This window comes from Pan paniscus, chromosome 13, assembly GCF_029289425.2.
Source record: "Pan paniscus chromosome 13, NHGRI_mPanPan1-v2.0_pri, whole genome shotgun sequence".
Taxonomy (NCBI): domain Eukaryota; kingdom Metazoa; phylum Chordata; class Mammalia; order Primates; family Hominidae; genus Pan; species Pan paniscus.
Genome location: NC_073262.2, coordinates 120,520,345 through 120,547,634, shown reverse-complemented (window position 1 = coordinate 120,547,634; position 27,290 = coordinate 120,520,345). Strand labels below are relative to the sequence as shown.

At 53.5% G+C, this 27,290-nt stretch overlaps 1 protein-coding gene across 7 annotated transcripts in view; it reads left to right on the top strand.

Moving 5' to 3' along the window:
• TNS1 (tensin 1) overlaps window positions 1-27,290 on the top strand; it is a 212,226-nt gene that overhangs the window by 98,477 nt on the left and 86,459 nt on the right. For all 7 annotated transcript variants that reach the window (XM_063595275.1, XM_034955105.3, XM_034955104.3 and 4 more), the window contains 11 exons: window positions 5,438-5,479; window positions 6,304-6,354; window positions 12,172-12,221; window positions 14,718-14,889; window positions 17,635-17,685; window positions 19,135-19,257; window positions 19,672-19,736; window positions 21,643-21,726; window positions 26,098-26,210; window positions 26,638-26,698; window positions 26,923-26,998. In XM_063595275.1, coding sequence (XP_063451345.1) covers window positions 5,438-5,479; window positions 6,304-6,354; window positions 12,172-12,221; window positions 14,718-14,889; window positions 17,635-17,685; window positions 19,135-19,257; window positions 19,672-19,736; window positions 21,643-21,726; window positions 26,098-26,210; window positions 26,638-26,698; window positions 26,923-26,998 — 888 coding nt within the window. The remainder of the gene's footprint in view (window positions 1-5,437; window positions 5,480-6,303; window positions 6,355-12,171; window positions 12,222-14,717; window positions 14,890-17,634; window positions 17,686-19,134; window positions 19,258-19,671; window positions 19,737-21,642; window positions 21,727-26,097; window positions 26,211-26,637; window positions 26,699-26,922; window positions 26,999-27,290) is intronic.

Below are 27,290 nucleotides of genomic sequence, written 5' to 3'. Positions count from 1 at the left end.
ACAGCCTGCCATGCTCCAAGTGCCCCATAAACGCTGTTTCCCTGCCCTTCCCTTCTGTTTTTAGCCCCCTCCTTGCATTTGCTTATGATTCTATTTTTGAAACAAGTGAGGCTAGAATAACTTTCTCTGGGTTCTGGGTCTGAGGCCATTCCAGCCCTCGCTAGCCCTCCCTGCCAGCTCCCAGTTCCTTCCCCTCTTGATAGGCAGTGCGATGGTGACCTCGCAGTTCATTGCCATGGCAGTAGATCTGGTCATGGGGTGGTCTTTTTGGCCCCCAAGCCCCCCAGATTCCAGGCCTCCCAGGGGGCAAGAGACGGGAGAGTTGGAGGGTGGAAAGGGGCAGGGTGTAAGGAATTTCCGGACGGAATGTTCCTCCGGAGGCTGAGCCCGCATTCTGCGCACCCTCCTCCCCAATCCCCTTCCCCTCAGCCCTGGGCTCAGGCTTGGGAACCTCCCCCACCCTGTTGTTTCCTTCCTCTAAAACAGCAGCACAGATACATTTTTCCCAGCCCACCTTCCTTGCAGGCCACTGACCTGTCCTCCTGCGTGAGCCTCCAGGCCGTCCTGGCAGCCACCCCCCAACCTTCCAGCAGAAAGGCCCTTCCTGGCCCCACCTCGGGCCCGTGCAGTGGGGGAGGGTAAAGGCATGTGTGGAGAGGGCATGTGTGTCTTTTTTTGGAAAAAAATTGAGGAAAGGATGTGGAGCTTCCCTTATCCACCCTGTGGTTCCCGACCCCTCGAATTCAGGAAGTTCTCTCTGTTGTCTGATCTCAGTCTTTCCTACTGCAGCCCAGTTCCTGTTCTTTCTGTGGAAGTATGGTTAAGAAGTGTCTTCCTACTGAGGACCTGGACAGAAGTCCTGCTATAACTGGCCTTCAGTTCTCAGAAAGCTTGTTCCCCACAGGAAGGCAGTTATCAGAGGAACTGCCTGGAGATCATTGCCAGGGAGAGGGGAGATAGCATGATGGGGAGGTGAGGAGCAAGGTTCAAACAGCAGCTCTCCTACCGACTGGCTGTGGAACCTTGGGTGAGTCACTACATCTCCCAGGCCCTCAGTTTCCTAAACTGTACCCTGCGGTAATGCTCGCCTCCCAGGGTGGTTGTGAGGACTGGTGATCAGGAAAGCAAAGAGCCCAGTACTGTGTTCCGGGCATTGCCAGCCCTAAATGAATAGTTGTAATTCTTGCAATAAGTTTATGAAAAGGCATCTCAGGGCCAGGGCCAGGATGAGGGCCAGAGAGTGAGGCCTCTAGGGTGCAAGATCTGAGGAGTCATCACTCTCAGGATTATGCAAGTGCACTCGCAGGACCTCAGAGTGAGAGCGATGCCTTCTTAAATGTTGTGCCCCAACATTCACCCTAGTCCCCACCTTGCTTTGCTCTAACAGCTGGTTTTGGGACTCTAGAGCAGAGCAGCCCGCTAAGAGCAGGGCTTGGTTTTCAGGTAGTGATAGGTTCAAATCCTGCCACCTGCTTCTAAGCTGGATTCTGAGTTGTCCCTCCTGGGAGGTAAGGGGGGACTCTGGAAGACCCCTGGTGGAACAGTGAGTCAGCTGCTCTCACTTTGGAAAGCCTGGGGACCTTAAGCTCCAGGCTTTGTCCTGGGACTGGGCAGTGGGTGGAGACAGACATAGGGGTCTGTCTGTGTTTGGGCTCCACCCACTTCATCCCTTTGCAGCTGACTTGAGGAGGAAGGAAAAGAAGAGCCTGCAGGGAGGCACCAGCTCACCCTGCCAGCAGGATGGCTGGGGGCCAAGGGTGAGGGCAGTGAGATGAGCCTGGCAGTGGGCTTTACAAACCTGGGAACCAGCTCCAGCCATGCCACAAACCTCACCATGAAAGGCTGGGCAGATCAGACCTCCCTGGACCTCAATTTCCCCATGTGTGAAACAGGGGGATGGAGGAGATGATGTCTTAAGTCCCTCTCAGAGCTGATGTCCCCAGGAGTGGCATGCAAGGATGGTGTGTGTGTGTGTGTGTGTGTGTGTATGTGTATGTGGTAGCTGTAGAAACATCCTGGCCAGGAATGGAGTGAAGATGAAGGTCAGGGGCTTTGGTTCCAGAGGGTCCTGGGAGTGCCAGCTGGACTCATTAGGCAGTGTCAATGGTAGGGCTTCCCACTGGCCCCGGCCTCCCTGCAGGGCCTGGGGCAGTGGCAGCCTCAGGGGATCCTGCCCTCCTGTTACCAGTCCCATGCCTTTTTCCTTCCCAGTAGCCCCAAGGCTGGAAGTGTTGGGAAACAGAGAGATAGGACTTGAATCCTGGGAGAGTTGGGTTGGAGGGCAGAGGAGGGTCGGGCAGCATGCATGCTGGCTGTGTTTGCAAACACTGCAGGACAACTGGGATGTTTAGATGGTGCAGGGGGTGGGGGCTTGGAAATTTTTAGCTCCTCAGAAAGCATCTCAACCAGTAAGCTGAAGGCATCTGAACTCTGGCAAGCGTCGCCCTGTGGCCGGCCTCCAGCTGGCATGGGGAAGGGGTGGGGGCAAAGGGGATGGTGCTCAGATGATCACTGGCAGGAGGAGAAAGTTTCTCTTGCACTGCTGAGGCCTGTGGTTTCTAATATTGACTTCAGCTCCCTTGTGTGCACCATGCCAGACCCAGGAGGGTTGGGGCAAGAGGGTCACAGTGAGGCAGGGTGGCCTGGAGAGGGCCTGGGCCTCAGGGGTATGAGGTGCTGCCCCGAGGCTAGAGACGATAAACAATAGTGATAGCTGACAAGTATTGAGAGCTTTCTAGTGTCTTGCACTCTTCTAAGTGCTTTATGTGCTTTATTGCATTTGATCCCCCCAAAATAACCCTGTGCGGGCCTGTTGAGGAGCAGGAAGGACAAGGTGACCTGCTTAAGGTTGCATAGTTAGGTAGCAGCCGAGAGAATTAGCATGTGGACCTGGGCAGTCTGCTGCCAAGGCCTTTTAGGGAGCAGTCAGTCCAAATCCTGCCACCTGCTCCCAAGCTGATTCCGAGTTGGAGTTGTCCTGCCTGGAGGCAAGGGAGCTGTTAGCTGAGGCTGGTTGTTCTCGGAGAAGCATCTGGGACCTGTGTTGCCTGGAAACCTGGTAGAAATGCACGTCCTTAAGTCCCACCGTAGGTCTAACTGTGTGTGTGTGTGTGTGTGTGTGGGCACCCAGGCACCTGTGTGTCAACAGCCCTCTAGGTGGTGCTATGCATGTTCAAGTTTGAGACCCCTGGGCTCATGCTCTGCTGAGGGTCGAGGCCTATTAGGAGGCTTTAACCAGAGGAGGAAGAGAGGCTTTTCTGGGCCCTGAACGGGCCTGGGGCAGGTGTAGCATCTCTAGCTTGTCCACCCTACTCCATGTCTGTCCATTCTAGGAGGCTGGGTAGCGGACAGGTCAGGAGTGAGGGCTTTGGAGTTGGGGGATTTGGGTTTGCATCTCAGTTCCGCTGTGGTCTGCCTTCTGGGAGTTCTCTTCCTTCCCACAGGAGACCAGAGCAGCTCTGAGACGAGGCAGCTGGGCTGTTCTGCCCAACCTCAGGTCTCCACGTGGGAATGACAGAGCCCCTGGAAAAGAAGGGAAAGGCTGGAGGGTAGAGAGGGCCTGGGGTGGGCGACACTGCTTTAGCGGGGGGGGGGGGGGGGGTGTGGGGGGTGGTCCCTGGTAGAGGGGTGGGTGGGGCTGGGTTGTTGGCGGCTGAGGGGAGCACCTGGTCCTTATAAGCAGGCAGCTCCACGAGCTCTGACTTACCCTGAGTGGGTTAGGGGATTAGTGGGTTAGGATTAGGGCTGAGCTGAGAGAGGGCAGAATGTGCCATCTTTATTCCTCCTCCAGAGCCATCCTCGGACTCCAAGTGGAGAGAAGGTGTTGTACCTAGCAGCAGGGAGGATAGTGGAGGAGATGTGTGGGAGGGGTTGGCCCCTGTCCCCCCAACCCCTGTGCCTGGACCCCATTGTCCCTCTACCGTCCCCAGCTGCCTTGGCCCTGAACTGCTCAGGAAGTTTCATCCCCTGGAGAGTAGTTTTGGCCTCAGCCGCCTGTCTTCCAGGCAGTAGGGGTAGATGAGTCTGGGCCATTTCCAGAGAGAGCACTGTTACCTCCGCTCAGCCCAGTCTCTTCCTCCGTGCCTATCTGTGCCCACTCTTCCTCCCTGACGCCGGAACCTTTTAGAGTGTCATTCTGTCCATTCCCCTGCCTTTGGACATGAGCAGCTCATCCCTCAGCTCTCAGGGATGGGGTTGGAGCAGGCGCCTCTTGTGCCGAGACACATGGTCTTAAACCTGGGTCACACTTGTCCTCGTCAAGGCTTGCTTCAGAACCATTCCAGTTGTGCTCAGGCCTTTCTGCCCAATTTGAGGGCCCCATAACCACTTCACTGAGTTGGAAATGGAGCCCTAGATTCTGATCAGGAGGTGAACCTGGCATAAGAAGTTTCTCTTCTTGCTATGGGGAGAAATCAAACCATCTTTAGTAGGAAGCCCTTCTGCTGCCCTGAGTGAAGAAAGGAGGGTGCCAGAGTGAGGGATGGGATCAGCCAACAGGAGTTTATTGATGGCCCACTATGCATACATCCACCCTGGTAGGAGGGAGTTTCCAAATGAATTGGTCCAAATTTTGCTTAGAAACTATTTTGGATGAAGGTGGAATAAGAATCACAAATAAAACAGTAGTTGGGGAAACAAGTCATCTATTCCCATGATGAGATTATTCATACACTAAGGACCAGACAGGGAGGTGATTGGAGTTCAGAGGTGGGAAAGAGATCCCACTTGCTGGGGTGGCCAGGGAGGGCTAACTGGAGGAAGAGAGCCCTCCTTGTAGGAAAAGAAGGGAAGGCATTCCGTAAGTAAAGACCTGGATGTGGGAACAGGCAAGAAGAGTTTAGGGGCTGGGGCTGATGGAGCAGAGCCTTTGTGCTTGGAAATGGAGGTGTGTGAGGCCCAGTGGTGGGTGGCCTGAAAGCCCACTGAAGTAATGAGACTGGCTGGCTGCCCTATTTCAGGCTGCTGGGATTTCACTTAGAGCCCCAAGATGGGGTTCAAATCCTGCCGTCTCTATTAGAGTTGATGATGTTGGCTCAGTCATTTAACTTTCTTATCTGTAGAGTGGGGATAAAAGGTATTAATGGTACTCACCTCCCTGGATTCTTGGGAATAAATGAGATGCTGTAGGTCATTGACCTCTCCAATTTGTGGGGTCAGCAACTGTATGAACCAGAGGCTTGGCGCCGGGCACTAAGCGTGGGTCTTTGGTGAAGGTTTGTGGAACCAGATGGTTCTAGCACTATCAGGATGGTTTTCCACATGTCAAACTCTCCCTCCTGTGCTTGGGGCCAGCCAGATTATGCCTGAGTCTTGGGTTGGCCTCATCATCCCTGTCTCAGGGGGCATTCTGCCCATCAGGGCCACTAGCCATGGGGAGAGAGCCCATCCCTGGGATGTCTGCCCTAAGGGCTCATGCTGTTTCTCCTTCTGTCCACAGCCCATCACCACTGAGAATGCACCAAAGAATGTAGTGGACAAGGTGAGTGATGGCAGGTGGTGGTGGGGGAGCTGGAACAGCCTGGGCAGGTGTGAGAAGGCTGGAAGTGGAGAGTGGATTTGGGGGAGAGTGGACAGATGTGTTTGGGGAAATGCTTCCGGAGTAGATTTGGGGAACTTGCAGGGAAGTAGTGGGGCGGCTGCTGACTCTGGGAGAAGGGCATCTGACCATCCCTGTGTGTTTGGAAATGGGCTGCTAGGCAACTGGGCAGGCAGAGAGGGAGGGGCAGGGTGGGAGCTGAGAGGGAGCAGCCGGTGGTTAAATGTGGGCTTCCTTATGAAATATGCAGAATGCAAGAAAGTCAGGCAGATCTTTCCAAACAGGTCTTTCTGAGCTAGCTGAGAGATGGACAGTTTCCTCAAGGCTATGCGGAAGATGAAGGGAGGAAAGTAGGTGGGTTCTGCCATGGGGAAACTGAGGCTAGCTACCGAGAGAGATCTCCTGGCGATGGCCTGCAGGAAATCATGGGCTTGGAGATGAAGGACTTCGGTTCAAATCTTGACTCTGCCAAGGTTCTAATTATGTGACTGTGGGTAAGGCATGAGCCTGTCTGTGCCTCAGTTTTCTTCTCTGCAAAATGAGAATAATAGTATCTCCCACAGGAGTGGCTGTGAGTTGTAAAGGAGAGGATTTGGTTAGCTCTGAGGGGGCCTTGATATGGGCAAAGAAATGTGAAACAAAGACCAAAGTTCTTTCCCAGGCCCCTCTGCCAACCTCCTCATCTGCCACTCCTGACAAACCCAGCAAGGTGCATTTTGATTATTTTTCTTGCCTCCCCTCTCTGACTGCCTTTTCTCTGTCTGCAGGGAGAAGGAGCCTCCCGGGGTGGAAACACACGGAAAAGCCTCGAGGACAACGTGAGTGTGGATGGGGAGAAGAAGGATGGGGCTGGGCCCTGGTGGCCAGGGGGAATGGGGTGGGAGGTGGATAATGTCTTGTTTCGTGGGCTTCCTTTACCTCTCTCTAGAAGGAGAGGCTGGCATTGTGGGCAGGCCCATTTCCTTACAGGCTGGGCCTCAGCCTTTGGTGCTGCCTCCATCTAAGCGAGATCCAGAGCTCATTCATCCGCGACTGCGCCAGGCCTCGGTGCTCAGGGTGGGTGGGAGGAGAGAGGGTGTGTGATGAGCGGCCATGGGGAGCAAGGGGAAATGCGCAAAACCACAGCAAGGGAAACCGAGGGCTGAGGCAGAGAAGGAGCCCTGACTCTTGGGGGGTGGTCTTAGTCCTTGGGGAAGTGGTAGTGCTTCCCTGGAGACAAGAGTCTTAGAAAATAGCAAGCTCCACTGTGTGGCTTAGATGCTGTTGGTTCAGGAGGAGGCTGGGAGATGGGTCCACGGGTCCCCATGGGCTCCTCCTGCCTCCCATTTTGGGGAGAGGGGAAGGGGCGGATGCCTGAAATGGAAGGATCCCACAGAAGGGCTCGAGGTCTCTTCCAGGACGTGCTTTGAGCCCCGTTTGGGGTTGGTCTTGTCTCCACACCCCAGGGGCAGACTCCCAGCACAGTGGGGCTTTCTCCTTTCTTCCCTGCCCCTCTCTGACCGTACTCCCTGTGCTGGCCCCTCCGTCTTCACCCTCCCTGGGCTGCAGAGGAACAGGGAGTGGTTTTGGTGGTTGGCACAGGGGTAGATGTTGATGGCACGAGGCCCTATCATCTGACAGCTGCCTGACCCACGGTGGGGAGGGCCCTGGAGGGAGTGCTGCGGGAGCAGGAGGGGCAGTTCCTATAGGCAGCCTGACTCCCGTGGTGAGCCCACTGCCACCACCACATTGCCCTGGGGCAGCCCTGCATGTCCAGCCCTACAAAGCGGCAGCATCCCATGGACCACATGGGGCCTCTCCAGGTGGAGCAGGGAGCATGCCTCTTAAATTAGTGGGGAAGGTTCTGCTCAAGGTATGCGTGAGTTCCTCTGGGCGTGGGGTACTCATACTGGGGAGGGGCCCTTGTCCCGCTTTGTGATGTTTCTGGGACTGGGGTGAGGGGGAACCTAATTTTTTGTGTGTACCTACTACCAAGGATGTACAAGTTTAATGTACTCAAAATATATCATACGTGCTCAATAAATGTAAGCCGTTCTTATTACTGTTATTTTGACTAAGGGCTGGGAGCTGTGTTGGGTGTTTTGCGATCCTCCTGACACCCCTGTATGGCAGAGGCTATGAATCCACTTTATAGATGAGGAAGCAGAGGCTTGGCGTTGCTGAATGATTTGGTGAATGCCACTCCATCCCTTCCTGGGACTCCTGCTGGGGTCTGGTGTTATCCTGAACCGCTAACCTTTGGCAAGGAGACAGGGTGATGGTGTGTGAACCAAGCCTTCTAGGCAATGGTCTGGGCACACTCAGGAGCCACATCCTAGAGCTGCTGTCCCCACATCCCCAGTCTGGGCCAGATGGATCCCGTCAACTAGAGCTACAGCAAGAGACAGTGAAGTTAGACGTCACGAAGAACTTTTGATTGCAAGAGTGTGCACGACCTTGGTCCTAGGGAAGAAAGAGGTGGCCGTTTAGTTGTGACTGAGGCTCTTTGGCTTTTTTTAGAAGAAAGTATTGGTGATCTGGGATGGATGTGTCTGTGCCTGTGTGTCGGGGTGGGTAAGTGTGCTGTCTTGTCTGGCTATGGGAGGAGAGACAAAATGAGCTTTGGAAAGGTAAGCAAGTGAGCAGCTACCAGAACGGCCTGTGTACTGTAAAAGAGGAGAGAAAACCTAATTTGTAAGGCTCCTGTCACCTGTCTCAGGTTGGGTTGGCTCCAGGGTCATTGAGCCAGTCCCCTGCCCAGCCACGGGACTCTCCAGCAGTCCACCCCGGGGGAGGAGGACCTGGGCCTGCTGCTGTGATAATGTGGCTGTTTGTCAAGCTGCGTTGCTGTCTCTGGCCCATGGCCCAGGACTCACAGGCAGGAATGGCTGTTTTCCTCCTGCCGAGTTGGTGTGTAGTGGAGTTTGTGGACAGTGTGCTGTGTCGCACTTTGTTTTGGAAAAATCCAGGCTAGTGGGCAGGAAGGAGAGGGGAAGGGGTGTGGCTGAAGGGGGTGCTATGTGGGGGTTGGCCACAGCCCCCAGAGGAGATGTAGGAATGGGGCCGGGCCCCTGACGTAGGTTGGTCACCAATCTCTGGCTGCCTGACAAGGCCCCTGGTGTTCGCTTACAGACCCTCCTCCCAACTGTGCCCCTCTGGGGATCTGGGCTCAGGAAATGGCTTTTCTTTTGGTCCTGAGCTGTTGTGTTTGGTCTGTGGACCTCAAAGGAAAGCAGGGCTCTTCCCACAGAGGCATTGCTTCAAACCAACCCCACCCAAGGCTGGGGGTTCGTGCTTCTTGCCTCATGACGGGGAAGAAGGCAGCAGATAACAGAACCTGGGGTCATAGACCTTGAGCCACCCAGTAGTGTCTGAGTGGTGATCCACTCTTGCCTGCAATGAGGACCAAGGCAAAAAGAGTTGGCTGAATCTGCAGCAGGAAGGATGAGGGTTAGATACCAGGAGGAACTTCCTGACAGTGAGAAAAGTAAGACACTCTGTCTGGGAGGCTGTCGAATTTCCTTTCATGGTGCACTTTCAGCAAAGGAAGGACTGTGTTTTGGAGGTAAGGATGGGGAGAGTTCTGTTTGGTGTTTAGAGAGTTGGATGAAAAGTTCTATAATCAACCTGTGTCTTGAGAGGAGCCAGAAAGAAGTTCAAAGCCATTTGGGTAAGGTGCTTTGTGATCCCTGGAGAGGAAAAGAATAGGATTATAGGCAGGCAGAGAGCTTATTTTTCTTTTTATAAAGTTTGTAAAGTCCTGTAGTCGTTTTCCCTAGGGGCTCCACGTGGAGTAGGCAGAAGATTATGTGAGCACTGTGCAGTGCCCATTTTACAGATGGATAAATGAGACGGAACCTCTACTCCTCACACTGGGTATGGTGATGAATATCATGGTCTGTAAAATATAAGCTCTCTGAGGTCAGGGACTTCACTTCCTTTGTCCCCTGGTGTCTAGAACATGGCTGGGCACACAGCTGGTGGCACTCGGTGGATGTTTGCTGAATGAGAGAATGAGCATGAAGATTGGAGGCCCAGGGATGACCGGATGCCTTGTGTTACTCCCACTGTGCTTGTAAAAAGCCTACGTGATGAGGCATGCTTCCAAAGGCACCATCTCTAGCCTGGTGTGAGGTCACCTGTGTTTCTGGAGCAGTAGGGTGTGTTTGCTGACATGCCGTGCCCCCGCCCCAGCCCATTTGTTGTTCTCTGAGTTCTGTCTGTCTGTGTGTACTGACACTCAGACGTGTCACCGTGCATGTCTGCTGTCCGCCAGCAAGGGTCACGTGCCCCCAAACTTTGCAGAAAACAGGAAGCCCCGTCAGTGAGAGGGCAGCCCAGTGATTCATCAGGGGATGACAGTCCCAGCTGTTCGTCCCCCATCCTCTGCAGTGGGGTCACTGTCCAGGGTGGCTTCCTCCCCATGCCTCCCCTCCCCTCTCCGCCCGGTGGAGCAGAGCGGGCTTGGACTTTGCCTTATCACCTCTGGAGGCGGCCTGGCCAGACTCTGTTTGGGCCAAGTTTTTATTTATCTTCACTGGCTTTTTTTGGGGTGGGGAGGCTGAGGAATGTGGAGTGTTGTAATGTTTGGAAGAGGGCGGTGAGGAAAGGGGAGCCAGGTCTCCTGCCCTGCTTGTCCTGCTTACCCCTGCACCTTTGCAGGCTCCCAGCCCCCCTTGGTTCCCCAGTTCCCCCTGCCAAGCCCATATCAATATGGCCCATTGTCTTTCTCCAGCTCCCTGGGTCTGGTCCCATGCTCCTGGCCACACCTCACGTCTTGGCTACCGTTGTGGCTTCCAGTTGTTCAAAGCAGCTGTGGTGGCTTCCTCCAAAAGTGGCTACGGATCAGCAACAGATGAAACTCGAGGGGCTACTTATGGCAGGGTGGCCCTGGGGCCTGGAGCAGGGCCTAGGGCCTGGGGAGATTTAGGGACTCCTCATTAGGGACCAGTGAAATGGAGATGGATGAACTGTTGGGTTTCTGTGTTCCTCTGAGGGGGCAGTTTTGGAACAGCCTGGTTTGGGTCTTGAAAACCAAATACAGTCACTCGTTGACTCCCAGCTCCACCCCTGTCTAATCCCCCCACCCCCAAGCTTGACTCATGCAAACTGGAGTCCTCAGGGCCAGAAGAGCTGTGAGACTTAGAAACTTCCCCCCAGTAGCCCCACTTGGCTCTTCCCTCCTTCACTGCTGAGGAGCTGCTCACTGGTCCGAGGCAGCTGGGACTCTGGGCAGAGCCTTCTTCCGGACAGCTGGATGGAGGGTCCCCCTCTTAGCAGAGCTGCTCTAACTTGGGGCTCAGCTGGGAGCTGGACCTCGGAACCCACCTATCCTGCCTCGTAGGCACTGCGGAGCCAGGAGAGGGGTGCAGGGGCTCCTCTTCTTGGAGACCCCGTGGTCAAGCCCCAGGTTGGAGTGTGAATCCTGCCTGGCCGTCAACTTCCCAGGGACTTGAGGGTAAGTTATTCTGTGCCTCAGTTTCTTCCTTTCTTGGCAGATTGTGGTCCTGTCTCTTTAAAGAAGAGGCTGCAACTTGGTGGTAGGAAAAGACCATTTTCTGAGAGGCACATGGGTGTTTGGAAGGTGTCAATGGGCTCAGGAGGTCTGAGAATCTAGAAACTGGCCGTCCCAATTCTGCATCCTGTGAGGTGGCTGGAAGGATGGGTAGAGGCGATGCAGGGTGTTGATTTTCTATAGAGGTGAATGTTTGGTTGTAACTACCCTTTTCATTTTTCTTGATACAAAAGTAACAACAAAAACAACAGCTGTCATCTGGTGAATACCAGGCATGATGCAAAGTGCCTTATATGCATAACTCCTTTGGATCCTCACTGCCAGCCTGAAGGTTGTCCCATTTTACATGTGACATTACAAGAGGCTCAGAGGGGTTAAGTAACTGGCAGGGCTGCCCAGCAGGATCCTGGAATCCAAACTCTGTGGTCTGTGGGCCTCTGACCCTGTGCTTTCACACCCGCCATGCCATCCTGCTGCCCTGGGATGGATTGGGCCCATTTGCTTAAGTTTGTACCACTCGACAGCTGTGAAAAGGGGAGTGGGTGAGATGGCTACTGTCTGCCACAGACAGTGGGGAGTGGGCCCTCAGGAGCATGGCTCACTGTCTTAGGCCTCGTCTTGGTTCCTGCATGCTCCACCTGCCTGTTCTGGTCTCTAAACTCAATTGAATGACTTGATGTTACAGCTTTCAAGCAGAGAAGTGTGGGGTGATGGTGGCAAGACAGAGGGGCGCCATTACTCTCATCGCTCCTTTTGTGGTGGCAGTCGTATTCTCCTCCTGGGGTTTCTCTTGTGTTGGCAAGTGAATCAAAGTGAAATGTGTTTCCATTGATTCAGTAACTGTTGAGTGTGCCCTCAGTGTGGATGGCACCAGCCCAGTGGGGTGCACTCCTCAGCATTTGGGATTTCTTCCTTTTGTCCCTCTGGGGCTTGCACACAGGCAGGCACACTCACGTGGAATCAGTATTGATGGCTTTGGCTTCGGGCAGGCTGTGTTTTTGCAGGGGTTAGGGTGGCAGGGCCAGAATGTTGGCAAGGAAAGAAGAGGATCGTGTTTGCCCCCGTGGACAGCTCTCTGGTGTGCTCCTCCTGCCATCCTGCCCACCCCTGCATAATGCTGCTTCTCTTCTCTCCTTCCCAGGGCTCCACCAGGGTCACCCCGAGTGTCCAGCCCCACCTCCAGCCCATCAGGTATGCCTGGCCCATGGGGGCAGGGGGCGGGAGTGCAAGCAGGGGGGTCACTGTGGGTGTTCCTGTTAAGTCTTGCCTCTGGGTCCCCCAGACTGCAGCCATAAAGCCACGGGTGGGGAGTGTGGGCAAACGTGAAAGGCACAGGAGAGGATGCGTGCACATGCCGTTGGCAACAGTTGTGTTCTGAGCTCTTAGCCAGCCCTTGAGCTGAGTCTTTATTTACCTGCATGAGCTCATCTAGTCCTTGCAACAACCCCGCAAGGTACGTATTTTATTCCCTTTGGTAGAGCAGCATTTCAGAGAGATGAGGTGACTTGTAAAGGTCACACAGCCACCAAGAGGCAGCACTTGGATTTGCGTTTAGGGCTGATGGGCATTGAGGCCTGTGCTGGATCTCTTCCTCTCTGCAGACAGGATTCTGACTGGGCAGAGTCATTTATGAAAGGGAAGTTCCCTATCTGGCTGGGCTGGCAGGGGCCAGGGGAAGGGGATGCACAAGGGACTTTGTGTCTTGGCGATCCAGAGAGTTTGTTTTGCCCTCTCTGCCTCACCTTTACCCACTGAGGCTCCTGAGATGATTGGGGATGCCAGCCCTGCAGTAGACTTGAAGCCCCTGGAAGTTTCTGGCCCAGCTGCCAGCTGTCCACAGACTGGAGGTGGCTCCTTAGAGGATCCCCTCCTTCCCTTAGACCTGGGCAGGTGGATGCAGAGTGTGATGCTGAGGCTGTCCGGCTGGTGGCACTGTTCTGCCTTTGCGTCCTTCCTGGGATCCAGCCTGTAGACAGGGGCGGGTCAGTGCCCCAGATGGGCCACCTCTGACTCATGGCCCTCACCAGCACGGCCCCTCTTGCTCCCCCCCTTCCTGTGCTGAGGGAGAGGCTGAAATCACAGGAGCTTGGCTTGCGAGTTTTTCTGACATTCTAGTTTCTTCCTCGGAGCCAGAACAGAGAGGGGTTTTGGAGGGTGGGGAGGAGGGGATGCTGCAAGTTAGCTGAGGCTCCCTGCCCTCACACCCACTTGCTTGCAGGTATGTGTGCGTGTGGCTTCTTGTCCCAGACTGGTCACCACCTACAAGAACTGTCCTTGGGTAGGCAGTTGGCTTGAGATAGAAACTTCTCCCCCACAGCTGCAATGAGAAGCTTTCCATAGGGACAAGAAGTAGCCGGGACTCAGAGTCAAACTCAAACCGGGCTCCTTACCTCTGGGTGCTGGTCCCCAGTCCCACTCAGGCCCCTGTCATCCCAACAGAGAGGTCCTGCCATGCCTCATCCTTGGCTGCCCCATCTCCACACCCCACCTGGACTGGGATTGAACCCTGGTGGAGGTCTGGATTCCTCATGGCTTCTCAGCATCTGGGGGCTTGTTCTGTCTAGTGCCAGAGAGCCCTCATCACTTTTAAATACCCCAGCGGTATTCCTTTCGCTGCCCTCCACTCTCCACTTTATCCCGCTGTGGTGAAAGGTTAGCAGAATGAAATGTCAGTGCTGCCTGCATTTGATAGAGGGGGAAGCGAGACACTAGGAGGTCGATGATTGGGGAAAAAGCTGGAGGGATGGGGGAGGTGCTTCTAGAAGCAAGAGGTGGGCTTCCCAAGTGGGCATCCTGGACCCTTCCTCTGGAAGAAAAGTTGGGAGAGATGTAAAGATGCGAGCCCCTCCCTTCCTCACCCAGTGCCTAGTGGAGAGGATGGCCAGCTCAGGGGCCTCCCCACCTTTCCGGGAAACACATGGTGCTGGCGGCTGCCCACCACTGCAGCAACAAGGGCTCCGTGCCCTCTTGTTTTCTGGGCCCTTAGAAATCAGGGAGGCTGCTGCCAAGAAGCAGCTCTGGCAGGCAGTGGGAGCTGCCAGAGGTGGGGAGAAGGCCAAGGAACAAAGGGCAGGAGTTGGCCTGCCTCCGGGAGGGCTGGAATGTGTGCTGTGGTCTGGCTTACCTGGAACCCAGGTGAACGTGTCATCTGAGATGCCCCCTCCCCTGAGAGGTTTCCCGCCCACTCCACAGCTCGAGAGCTAGGGGCGGGCAGTGGGAAGGCTCCGTTCCAGGGCTGGAGAGCGCCCAGCGCAGGCTCTCCTTCCTCTTCCAGAGCAGTCTGGGGCCTTTCGGGAGACTTCTGCCTGGCCAGGCAGCCAGTGTTGGGAGCCAGAGCTCCTGGGTTCCTGGGCCAGTCTGGCCCTGGCTCTGAGCTCTGGAGTCACAGGTTGAAGGCAGTGGCCAAAGGACTGATGGGAACCAAGAATTGGTGTCATCACAGTTTGGTTCTGAAATGGCCTGAGGTCCTTGCCAGCCCTACCCAGCTTGTTCTCGCCGGCACTCCCAAGCCGGCCGTGTTGGCCTGGCCAGAGGAAGCCTGTGGCCTTGGCCTTGGGTTGAAGAGCAGCCAAGCACCCTGGGCTGCATATGGGGGTCACACAGCGTGTGTATGGGGTGCAGCTATCTGGGGCCTTCCCTGTGGGCTGGATTCTGATATGGACCCTCCGCTGCCTGCTGTCTCCCTAGAAACATGAGTGTGAGCCGGACCATGGAGGACAGCTGTGAGCTGGACCTGGTGTACGTCACAGAGAGGATCATCGCTGTCTCCTTCCCCAGCACAGCCAATGAGGAGAACTTCCGGAGCAACCTCCGTGAGGTGGCGCAGATGCTCAAGTCCAAACATGGAGGCAACTACCTGGTGAGGATGGAGCCTCGTGCCCATCGTCCTGTGCCCTCTATGCTTCCATCTGCTCACCACCTCTACATGACTGGTATCCCTGCCACCAGCCCCTGTGCCAGCACGCCCTCTTCTCTTTGTTTATCTGCCTTTCCCCTCAGGCAGCTCTCGTGCCTGAGTCTTCAATCACTCTCCAGCCCAGCTCTCCTCTAAAGAGTGTGCTGCAGCTGGAATGTAGCATCTGGAACTCTGTGTGTGCATGTGTGTGCTGGCCAGGAGAAGAGAGTACCAATAAGAGTTCAGGTTATTGAGCGCTTGCTACTAGCCAGGCCCTGTTCCAACTGCTTTCCACGCACTTAACCTTTGCAGCAGCCCTAGCAAGCAGGCACTTGCCAGAGCACAGAGAGGTGGGGTTATTTGCCTAAGGTTGCAGGGTCAGGAAGTGGCAGAGCTGGCACAGGGTCGGTGCCTCTGAGAAATCTGAGGGCAGAGTCTTGGCAACATGTGTCTTAAGGGACCCTGGGTTGCTGGCACCTGGCTCGGCCTGGCCCAGAGGAGTCACCTTGGCACACGGGAGAGAGGTGCTGGCGGTGGTCTCCACTAACGCAGAAAGACTGATCCATCCTTGGCCCCAGAGGAGGGCTCAGGTCCATTTTAGAGGGAGGTGCCTGTGGACTGGACCCACAGATCTGATCTGTACAACCTCAGGTGGCTGTCCCCAGGGTGTTTGAGGTGGGATGTAGGAGGCTGCATTAGTTTCCCAGGGCCACTGTAGCAAATGAGGTGGCCCTTTCTATCCATGGGTTTCACCTCTTTGGACTCAATCCATCATGAGTTGAAAATATTCAGAAAAAACCCAACAGTAGATAACAATAAAAAACAATACAAATAAAAACAATACAGCAGAACAACTATTTGCAGAGCGTTTATATTGTATTAGGTATTACAAGTAACCTAGAGATGATTTAAAGTCTACGGAAGTATATGCATAAGTTATATGCAAATAGTACATTTTTTATATGCAAGTTATATGTAAATAGTACATATTTTATGTAAGAGACCTGAGCATCTTACAGTGGATTTTGGTATCCACTATCCATGGCGGGGTGGAGGGGTCCTAGATCCAAATCCTTCGTAGACACCAAGTGATGACTCTACCTCAAATCTGGTGGCTCAAAATAACAGAAATTTATTCTCTCACAGTTCTGAAGGCTGGAAATCTGAAATCAAGGTGTTGACGGGGCCGTGCTCCCTCTGAATCCTATGGCAGAGAATCCCTTCTTGCCTTTTCCTAGCTTGCGGTGGGATTCCTTGGTTTGTAGCGCATCACTCCAATCTGCCTCCATCTCCACGTGGCCTTCTTCAGTGTCTCTCTGTGTGTCTTCTCTTCCTACAAGGACATCAATTATTGGACTTAGGGTCCACCCTAGATCCAGGTTGATCTCATATTGAGATCCTTAACTACTTACACTGGCAAAGGCACTATTTCCAAATAAGGTTGTATTCTGAAGTTCTGGGTGGACATGACATTTTGAGGATACTATTCAACCACTATAGAGACCCACCTGTTAGCTGCATTGGGGCATTGTTAAGAGCTTGGCTTTAAACCTCAGAAAGTCCTGGGTTCAAATTCTGGCTCTGCCTTTACTAACTACATGATCTTAGCTGTTTAGCCTCACTAAGGCCTAGCTTCTGCGTCCGTAAAGTGGGTCTAAGGTCTACCTCTTATTGTTGTTGAGAGAATTAAGCCAGCTGTTAGATGTAAAGTCCTTAAGACAGGCTGGCAGGTGGCAGACATTCATTGAGTGATGGCTATTGTACCATAATATAGTGTATTCCTTTACAGAGTGCAAGAGTGGATGCAAATCCACCTATTTCTGATTTTAGGAGTCCAGGGTTCTATGGGACTTGGTGCCCTGCCACCCCTCTCTCTATCCTGCCTATTCCAGACTGGGCTGTCCCCTTTTCTCCCCAGGAGATGACACAGTGCCTTTGAGTTTCCTAGGCAGTGGGGTGGAGGTGGGAAGTTCTGCATGCCCCCCTCGGAGGTAGAGGCAGGAATTCCAGAGACTGGAGAATTCCTTAGGATCCCAGTGGTCAGGAATGGGACCCCAGTGGTCAGGCGTTGAAAGGCATGTGCTGGGAGAGGTATGTCAAGGGTCTGATTGGGCCCACCCAGGATGGTTTGCCCCTCTGATGGAGGAAGTCTGGTGACAGAGAGGTTGCAACCTCATGGGATGAGGTTCTAGGGTCAAGGTATGAAGTGGAAACCAGAGATTGCCAACTAGTTATCATCTCACACAGCTGGATTCCCGTTCGGTGTGGTGAGAGGCAAGCGGAACTGGAGACAAGTTCCATCCCCTTCTCGTCTTCCATTCGGGACATCTGCTCATGGAGCAGGGTGGCTGAGTGTCTACATCTCTCTCTCTCTCTCCCTTTTCATCCTGAGGACCTACAGTTGAGTTCCTCTTCGTGACGGTGTGTCTGCTGGGACTCACCTGCATGTTCACGTATGGATAGAATTCCTATCGGGGAGAGAGAGCGAGAGCAGGCACAGGAGGTCCAGGGAGCTCATGGCTGTTTCGTGGCCAGGCCCCTGGCCGTGAGAGGACATTGACGCTCTGCTGGATGCTGTCGTGGGCTCTTCAGAGGAAGTTGGCAATGATGCCATGGTCCTTTCTGGGACCAGCAGGCCATGGTTCTCTCTCTCCTCGCCGCCCTCCTCACCCTCACCTCCTCATGCTCTCTTCCTTTTTCTCCTTCTAGCTGTTCAACCTCTCTGAGCGGAGACCTGACATCACGAAGCTCCATGCCAAGGTGAGCCAGGGGCTGTTTTGGGGTAGGGGAGGAGAAGGAGGACAGATGGACTCCCTCTCTGGGGTTCCCACGTAATAATCTTGGGGAAAATGCTGTGACAGTTTGTCAGAGTGCCAACTTATATCTGGAAAATGGAAAATGATCTACTTATTGTTTCCACAATGCCAATTACAGAAAGCAAAGCTTGGGGCAGTGACTTTCCACCCAGGTCTGCCTGCTGGGGAGTACACAGAATCACTTGGGTGAGGCTGGAGTTGTGAGATGTTTAGTTTTTGGATTTAAAGCAGTTGGGAGCCGCTGCTTTCGACCTTCCAGCTGCCAGTTTTTTTGTTTGTTTGTTTGTTTTTTTGAGATGCAGTCCCCCTCTGTTGCCCAGGCTGGAGTGCAGTGCGCGTGATCTCAGCTCACTACAACCTCCACTTCCTGGGTTCAAGTGATTCTCCTGCCTCAGCCTTCCGAGTAGCTGGGACTACAGGCACATGCTACCATGCCTGGCTAATTTTTGTATTTTTAGTAGAGATGGGGTTTCGCTGTGTTGGCCAGCCTGGTTTCAAACTCCTGACCTCAAGTGATCTGCCCACCTTGGCCTCCCAAAGTGCTGGGATTACAGGCATGGGCCAGCGCGCCTGGACCTGTTGCTGCTTTTTATTCTGTTTGCTCGGGGGCTGTGTGTGGGCTTTGCCATGGGCATCTGCTCCTAGCTCTGAGAGTTTGGTACATGCTGTTGTGTGATCCTGGGTGGGTGACGGACTTCTCTGGGCCTCAGTGTGCCCCTCTGAAAGTGGCCTGGCTGGATTAGGTGTGCTCTATGGGTCCTTGCAGAGTTCTCTTTTACTTTAAAGTTGGTGAGTCTAGAAAGATTTTGAGAGGCCCGAAGCCTGCTATTCAGGTCTGCCCTTTGTGTCCTTAAGGCTGCTCTTGGCTGGCCTGGAAAGTGGATGGTTTGTGTGACCAGGGCCTAGAAAAGAGTCATGAACATCAGACAGCCTTTTGCTTTTTCCTCTCGCAGCCTGAGCCAGGCCTCAGGGCTGTCCGTAGGAGAAGAGCTTGAGGACAGTGCTTGGGGCCCCTCAGCATGTTTGAGGTCAGTCCTATGGTAGGGACCTTGGGGTCATCAGCTCCAAGCCTTTCTTTTTGTTTGTTTGTTTTTTTAACACACATATGGGGAAATTGAGGCTGGAAGAGGACCTGAGGCCTAAGGCCCCACAGTGAGTCAGTGCCAGGGCCAAGACCCGGGACCAGGGTCCCCAGCACTGGGTCATGCATGGCCTTTGCCCTTCACTCCCCTGCCTCCTCGCTGGCCAGTGGGTAGGGAGGAACCAAGTCCTGGCAGGAACCAGCAGCTGCGGGCCACTGCCCAGGTACTGGCACATGGCGTAGGTGGCTCCCGCTGGCTTGTTTGGCTCTGCAGGGCTTCTGCCCTCTTCTCACTCATGGCTTGGGCCACAGGTACTGGAATTTGGCTGGCCCGACCTCCACACCCCAGCCCTGGAGAAGATCTGCAGCATCTGTAAGGCCATGGACACATGGCTCAATGCAGACCCTCACAATGTCGTTGTTCTACACAACAAGGTCAGAGCTGTGTGTGTGTGTGTGTGTGTGTGTGTGCACATGCGCACGTGTGTGTGCCTGAATGTGTCCTTGGATGATTGTGTGTACCTGCCTATGTCTTTGGATTTTGCGAGCTTATAAGTCTGTGTGTATTTTTCTTTCTAGAGGATAATAGATTCTGTCTTGGGCGGCACTTCTAAGAAGTGTAGGGGACATCAGCTTATGTCCACGGCAGTGGATGATCAGCTGTGTTTTTTCTGAGACTTAGTCCCCACCTGCCTCCCTCCCCTGAGGCCCCCTTCCTCCTTATGTTCTCCCTTAAATCCACACCCCTCTCTCCAGCCCTGACTCTTTTCCGCCAAGGCTTCTAGATAAGCTCTGGGGCAGCAAGGCTGGCCTTAGAAATAAATGATTTTGTGTTTGGGGCTCTTTCAGGGAAACCGAGGCAGGATAGGAGTTGTCATCGCGGCTTACATGCACTACAGCAACATTTCTGCCAGGTAAGAGGGGCCTGGAGCCTCCCATCCTCTGAACATCGACAGTGTGACCCCCCTCCTCTCATCCACCCACAGCCTCTCTGCTCCCTGGAGTGAGGGGATACGCACAGAGGGAATGAGAAGCGATGAGGACAGGGGAAGGGGCCCCTGGCTCTGAGGCAGGAGCCTGTGGACAGAGGGTGGGAGGGAGGAGAGTCCACTTCTCTATCAGGGGTTCTGGTGGGGCAGCCTTGGGAGGCAGGCCCTGTCCTGAGCACCCCATGTGGCCAGCTCCTCGGAGCCACTTTTCCTTGCCAAACTGCCTTCTTTTTCCCTGGGCCAGCAGGAAGGGAGTCAGAAAGAAATGTCGGATGAGATCTGGGTCTGGCAAAACAGTCTAGAAGTTGTCTCATCTATTCCTCTGCCTCTGGACAACAGGGCCCTCTTCCTACCTAGGTGTTTGGAACAAGAATAAAGAACATCCAGTCACTGACTCCCTTTCCAATCCCACTCTGCAGGGAGGCAGAGGGATTCACCCATTCGTTTTGTTATTCACTCAACAAGGAATATGGCTGGGCGCAGTGGCTCACGCCTGTAATCCCAGCACTTTGGGAGGTCAAGGCAGGTGGATCACTTGAGGTCAGAAGTTCGAGACCAGCCTGGCCAACTGGTGAAACCCCGTCTCTACTAAAAATACAAAAATTAGCCAGGCATGGTGGGGCAGGTGCCTGTAATCCCAGCTACTCAGGAGGCTGAGGCAGGAGAATCCCATGAATCTGGGAGGCGGGGAGGTTGCAGTAAGCCAAGATGGTGCCACTGCACTCCAGCCTGGGAGACAGGGAGACTGACTCTGTCTCAAAAAGAAAAAAACAATAAATATTGAACAGACAATGTGCCAGGCTCTGTTCTAGGTCCTGGGAATGCAGCAGAGGGCAAAGCCAGGCCACTGCCCTCATGGGCATTAAACACATAAACAAATACATTAGTAATAGCAGGTGATAATTATCATGAAAGAGTAAAGGGACTCAAGAAGGGCAGTGGCGAGGCAGGTCCATGGTTAGAGAAGGCCTCTTGATGAGGTGACCCTGGAACAGAGACCTGAGTGACCAGGATGGAAAGGGCTGAGCCTTATCAAGCCTGTAGGATGAGCCCTGCACACTGAGAGGAGAGGAAGGATGGGAATGCGAGGGGCTGAGGTGTTTGAAGCTGAGCAAGTGAGGGAAGAGGAAGAGGAGGGGAAGCTGGGAGGTGGCAGAGCCGTGGGGCCTCGCGGCCTCACTGAGGACTTTGGGGTTTGCTCTAAGAGTGATGGGAAGTCACTGGAGCTTCGTGATCTTTTCATTTCAAAGTGACTTCTCTGAGTGCTCTGTGAGGATGGGTAGAATCTTCTGTGGAGGGCCTGCCAGGAGGCTGTAGTTTTAGGACTTCGAGCAACCCAAGTCAGTCTCACCTTTGCTTAATGATAAGCAAAGATGAGGCTGCACCTTTACTGCACTCCTGTACCCCTACTGTGTGCCATGAGTGCCAAGCTCTTTATGGATATTCCCTCACTTCATCTCCATAGTCATCTTTGAGGAAGGGGCAATTATCACCCTCATTTGATGGGTGAGGAGAATGAAGTTCAGAGAGATTCAGGAACTTGTACCAGGACACGGGGCTCATAAGTGGTAGACCTGAGCTGGGCTCCCAGGCTGCTGAGCTTTAAAGCCTGGGCTGAGTATGGCCCTGCACAGTTGGAGAGATGCTGAAACACTCTTTTCCTGAAAGCTTCTTGGCACAGGATGGCAGGGGGAAGAGGCTTGTCTTCCCTCCAGGACAAAGGTGCTCTTTGGCCAGAGTGCTCTGAAGGTCTGAGGGAGCAGGGGTGGGGAAAACAAGCGGCTCTTGGATGCAGGAGTTGCCTCTTTTGACCACCTGTCTCTCCCTGCAGTGCGGACCAGGCTCTGGACCGGTTTGCAATGAAGCGGTTCTATGAGGATAAGATTGTGCCCATTGGCCAGCCATCCCAAAGAAGGTGGGTCTCTGGGGCTCACAGCCCCTTGCATGTATGTGTGCACTCACTCTATGTGGGGACTAGACTTGTGTACTCACAGGGATGGGATAGCTGTGCCTAGGTGGTGGTGTACCAGGCGCAAGTTCTCAGATGCCAGCCTGCAGTGGTGTGAGCTCAGGCACACAGGAGAGCCCGGGAGCCAGCCTGTGGTGTGTGCCCGCAGATTGGCACAGCACTTGACTCTGAGGCCTGTGCTAGAGAGCAGTGCAACCTTCATGGGGAAGCATGAGTCTGGGGATAAGAAGGCGCTGGTCTAGGAAGGCATGTGCTGTTCTTGGCCCTGGAAGCAGGATTGCTTCAGTGCTTGGATGAGTCTACGGGAGACTGCATCACTGCCCCCTGCTGTGGGAGGTCAGACACTCATGATAAGGGTCACCTTCTGTTGGGAGAGTTTAGACAGTTTTACTGAGAGCTTTCAACCACGTGGTCTCATTGGAGTCTCACAATAGCCCAGGCAGGAAACAGGGCAGGGATGGATTTATTCATTCAGCAAAATTTAAATCATCTACTATGGCTCCAAGCACTGAGATATCTGGGTGAACAGGAAAAAGTCCTTTCGCTTGGTGAGCTGATACCTAATGAGAGAGGTGGACATGAAACAAATAACCATACAAACAAGACAGTGTCAGACAGCAATGAGGCTAGGAAGGAAAGAGGGCACTGCAGACACGAGAACTGATAGGGGAACGGGGCTCTTTTAATAGGGATGGTCAGGGAATACCTCTTAGAGGGGGTGAATTTGAGCCTAAACTGGAATCATGGTGAGCTATCGTGTGATGATCTAGGCAACCCATTTTGCAGATTAGAAGCTGAGCCGAGGGAGGGGGTGTGGCCATGGTCTATAGTGAGTAGTGGCAGAACTGGAAAGTACGTGAAGGCCTAGTAATGCCTGGGCTAGGGCAGTGCCTCCTGGTTGTGTGACCCACTGTCCTGAGGGATCCTGCTCCATGGGTGACATGTTGCTCAAAGACATCTCATGCACAGGAAGGCACAGGCAGCATCAGGGGCAGGAGGTCTTTGGGGGAGGCTGCAGCCAGGATGATGGGAAACCCAAGCCCAAACTGGAGACCTGGATGGTGGGACGCAGGCCCAGCTCTGTTTGCTGCTGGGAGTTGTGGGCCTGCCACCTGCCGTGATGTCAGCACCATTCTGCACACTGGTGACATGGTGCTGAATCCGCCAGGCAAGGGCTTATGGAGCTCAGCTTCTAGTGGATGTTACACATATAAGGAAACAATTCAGATAGTCATGAGAGCTGCAAAGAAAAAGCAAACTATGATGGCTAGAGAGTGATGGGGCTGGAAAGAGGGCTGATTCAAATGGAAGGGCCTTCTGAGAAGGTGACGTGTAACATGAGATCTGGGTGGGGAGAAGGAAGCCTCCAAGTGAATGCACGGGATAAAGGATCCAGAATGAGGGAATAGCACTGACTACAAGGGCCTGGAGGCCAAAGCATCCCATTTGCCTTTTTAGCCCCTGAGCACACTGACTGGGCCAACAAGGGCCTGGAGCTGTGAGTCCTGGAGCTCTCCAGCCTCATCATGCTGAGGGTCCCAACACATGCCCCATCATCCCACCTTGCTTGGCTGGCTAGAACTGTGCTGTCCCAGCTGAGGGCTATTCCCGCCATTGTAATTGGAAGCCCAAGAAGTGAGTGAGTCCTCAGGTAACCCAGCACCTTATAGTTGCACAAAACAGTTGATAGCCAGCCTCAGAGTCAGCAACCAGAAATGGGATGTCTTTATGTGCAGAAAATTCTGGTTAGGGCCCTGGAGACAGCAGCTGTGGATCAACGAGAGTCTTCTCAGGGAAGAAAGAATGATTGGTCAAGCACTGCCTTGTCAGCCTCTGGCTTGCCATGTGTGTCTGCTGACTGTAATCACTGTGTGGCCTTTGACCTTGAAGGATAAGGATACTAAGAGAGAAGCATGCTGTTCCAATGGCACAGTGTGGCTTGGAGAGAATGGGTAGAGAGTCACATCTCTGAGTCTGAGTAGTGAAGGCCTGAAGACCAGGGATCAGTGTCACCTCTCAGGAATAGGATTATTTAAGGAATCCCTGGTGTATTAGTCCATTTTCATGCTGCTGATAAAGACATACCCAAGACTGGGCAATTTACAAAAGAAAGAGGTTTAATGGACTCACAGTTCCACGTGGCTGGGGAGGTCTCACAATCATGGCGGAAGGTGAAAGGCAAATCTCACATGGTGACAGACAAGAGAAGAGAGAGGGCCAAGGGAAAGGGGTTTCCCCTCACAAAACCATCAGATCTTGTGAGAATTATTCACTACCACGAGAATAGAATGGGGGAAACCACTCCCATGATTCAATTATCTCTCACTGGGTCCCTCCCACAACACGAGGGAATTATGGGAGCTACAACTCAAGATGAGATTTGGGTGAGGATGCAGCCAAACCATATCACCTCGTGTTCAACATATGCTTGCATAGCAGGCAGTTGGGGCGTGTCTGCCTGGCTCCTGTCTGACACTGCCTCTGCTTGTGGATGGGTCACCTCTCTGAGCCCAGATGTGGAAGTGCAACTGTGGGTTTACTATGCATTTATTGCCACCCTCCTGCCTTCTTGTCAGTGTCACTTGCAGGGAATGGAGCAGATGGAGGAGAGGAGGCCAGGGAAAGAGAGAGGGAGGGGCTTTGCCTGTAGCTGTCTCATTCATTGTCACCCGCCCCCGGACTCATTGTCCCCCGAACACAGACACATCCTGTTGGCGCGATCCAGAGATCTGATAGGAACTGCTATTCCAGGTTTCCGGCTTGAGTAATGGGGCAGGGGCCTGAATAGGAGCGGGTGCTGCCCATCAGATTATCTTACTTGAGTAGTCCGAGGAGGCCCCACCCAAGCCCAGGGACAGAGGCCCACAGGCTTGGAGGTGGGCCAAGGAGCCAAGAGACAGGAGGGGATCTTATCATGGTCATGTGGGCTCTAGTTCCACCCTCTTCAGAGAGCTACTATTGGCTCCTGCAGAGCCTCAGAATACATTCTGATTGGTCTAGCTGACTCAGCTTGTCATTCCATGGCCAATCAGAAAAGGGAAAATGCCGACCAATCGACGCAGAAGGACTGATCTCCATGGCCAATCAGAAAAGGGAAAATGCCGACCAATCGACGCAGAAGGACTGATCTCTATTGGGCAGATGACCGATCTCTAGTTTATTGGGCAGATGCGTTGGAGCCCAGACTTCTTTCCTGCTCTCCCCATCCACTTCCAGCTTTGTGTGTTCTTGCTGTGTGTCTCTGGAGTCCAGTGACCCCTCCTGGACCTTATTTATCCTCTCTGTCTAGAAGGAGAGGGTGTGGGTTAGTCCTTCCATTCTTCCAACAGATCTTTGTTAAAGAACTGGGGGATGTTGGCTGGGTGCGGTGGCTCACACCTGTAATCCCAGCACTTTGGGAGGCCGAGGCAGGCTGATCACCTGAGGTTGGGAGTTCGAGACCAGCCTGACCAACATGGAGAAACCCTGTCTCTACTAAAAATACAAAATTAGCCGGGCATGGTGGCGCATGCCTGTAATCCCAGCTACTCAGGAGGCTAAGGCAGGAGAATCACTTGAACCCGGGAGGCAGAGGTTGCGGTGAGCCGAGACTGCGCCATTGCACTCCAGCCTGGGCAACAAGAGTGAAACTCCATCTCAAAAACAAAAACAAAACAAAAAAATTGGGGGATGTTGACCCTAGAGATAGATACTTATTAGAAGCTAGTTACCTCGAATACCAAGTAAACTCAAGGATACAGAGAGAGGGACTTCATGCACTTTAGTATGATGTAGAGAAAGTGAAGAACTACATTCATTAAAGTCTTGCTCACTATTTGCTAGACTATCACTTGTGGCTACTGGATCTGTGGGCAGAACTGGGGCTGTGAGTATGAGCGCAAGCTTGATTTGAGCTTTGTTTGGGGGTGTGAGGGTGTCAGAGCTGTTTGGTGGTTGGGCCTGCCTTGTGCAGCTAAATGATGCCTGTCAGGGATGTGGGGTGGAAATTTTGGTCCAGCAGGAGATTCTCGGGCTGGGAGTGAAGCAGGAAAGAGATATTCAGGTTGACCACCAGAGGGCGGTGGCGAACTCCAAGTGGGATGCTTGACTTGACCCAGCTCTAGGTCTGGTATACCTGCTCACTCTTCCTACCTAGGGCTCCCAGCAGCAGGCAGGCATGTCTGGGAGGGAGGCCTGGTTGGGGAGGGGGACCATGTTGGTTGGGGAGAGGGTAGAGTAGGTGAGTGGTCTAGGGCAATGTTCTTGGAAAAGAGAGAACAGGGATTACTGCACCAGTACCCACCTCACTCCCTGAAGCTGCTTCTCCCACCGCTACAGGTACGTGCATTACTTCAGTGGCCTGCTCTCCGGCTCCATCAAAATGAACAACAAGCCCTTGTTTCTGCACCACGTGATCATGCACGGCATCCCCAACTTTGAGTCTAAAGGAGGTACCTGCCTTGAGCCCTCTGACCTCCACCCTTGCCAACTCCTCCCTTTCATCTTCCATCTTCTCTAAGAGGCAACCTTGGGTAGTAACAGACAGCCCGAGAGCTGCAGTCATAAGGCCTCCATTGGACTCTCAAGTGTATTGCTTCCTAAACTTTTCTAAGCACCAATCTATTTGCAGTGTCTGCTGGCCAATGATGTTGGATGGGCAATGTTTTTATTAATTTAATTTGCTTTACAAGTGAAAAGTTGGTATTTCTTCCCCTTTCTGCTTCCTCTTTTACTCTTTCCTCTTTTCCTCCTTCCCCTTCCTCCCTCATCTTCCCCCATTTCTTCCTTCCTTTCTCTCTTTCTCCCTTCACTGTCTCCTCTGCCCTTCCTGCCTGCCAGTTTCTGCCGTCTTAGCTAACACCCACCCCACTTTTACAGGATGTCGGCCGTTTCTCCGCATCTACCAGGCCATGCAACCTGTGTACACATCTGGCATCTAGTAAGTATTACATGGGCGTGAGAGGCCAGAGATGCCCAAGGCCCAGGGCTAAGGACCAGGTCAGAAGGTTGGGGAGAGGAGAGAATATTCTCAAGAGGGCTGAAAGGACAGAGTCAGAGAGGTTTCCCACTAACCCTGTGGCGTAGGGGCAGCAGGGAGAAAATGCCCCTCCCTCATCTCCCCTCCAGCAGCCCTCTCTTTTTCTGCCCACCTCTCTCCCTTAGCAACATCCCAGGAGACAGCCAGACTAGCGTCTGCATCACCATCGAGCCAGGACTGCTCTTGAAGGGAGACATCTTGGTGAGTGCTGTCCCTCTGTGTCAAGCCCCATCCTTGTTTATTTTCTCTCCCTTCTTTTCTTACTCCTTTCCTGCCTCTTGGGACAAGACAGCTACTCCTCCTGGGCTGCCAGGCTTGGAACCATAGGCTCTCAGGGCTCTTGGAAGACCTTCCAGTCTCACACAGTCTGTGTCTCTCACCCTGGGCTTAGCTGTTGTTCTGGAGCATCTCCAGGGAAATATCACTCAGTGTGAGCTGTTACCTCCTGGCTTCTTATTGGTGACAAGGACTCTCTGAATTCTAGCTTCAGTTC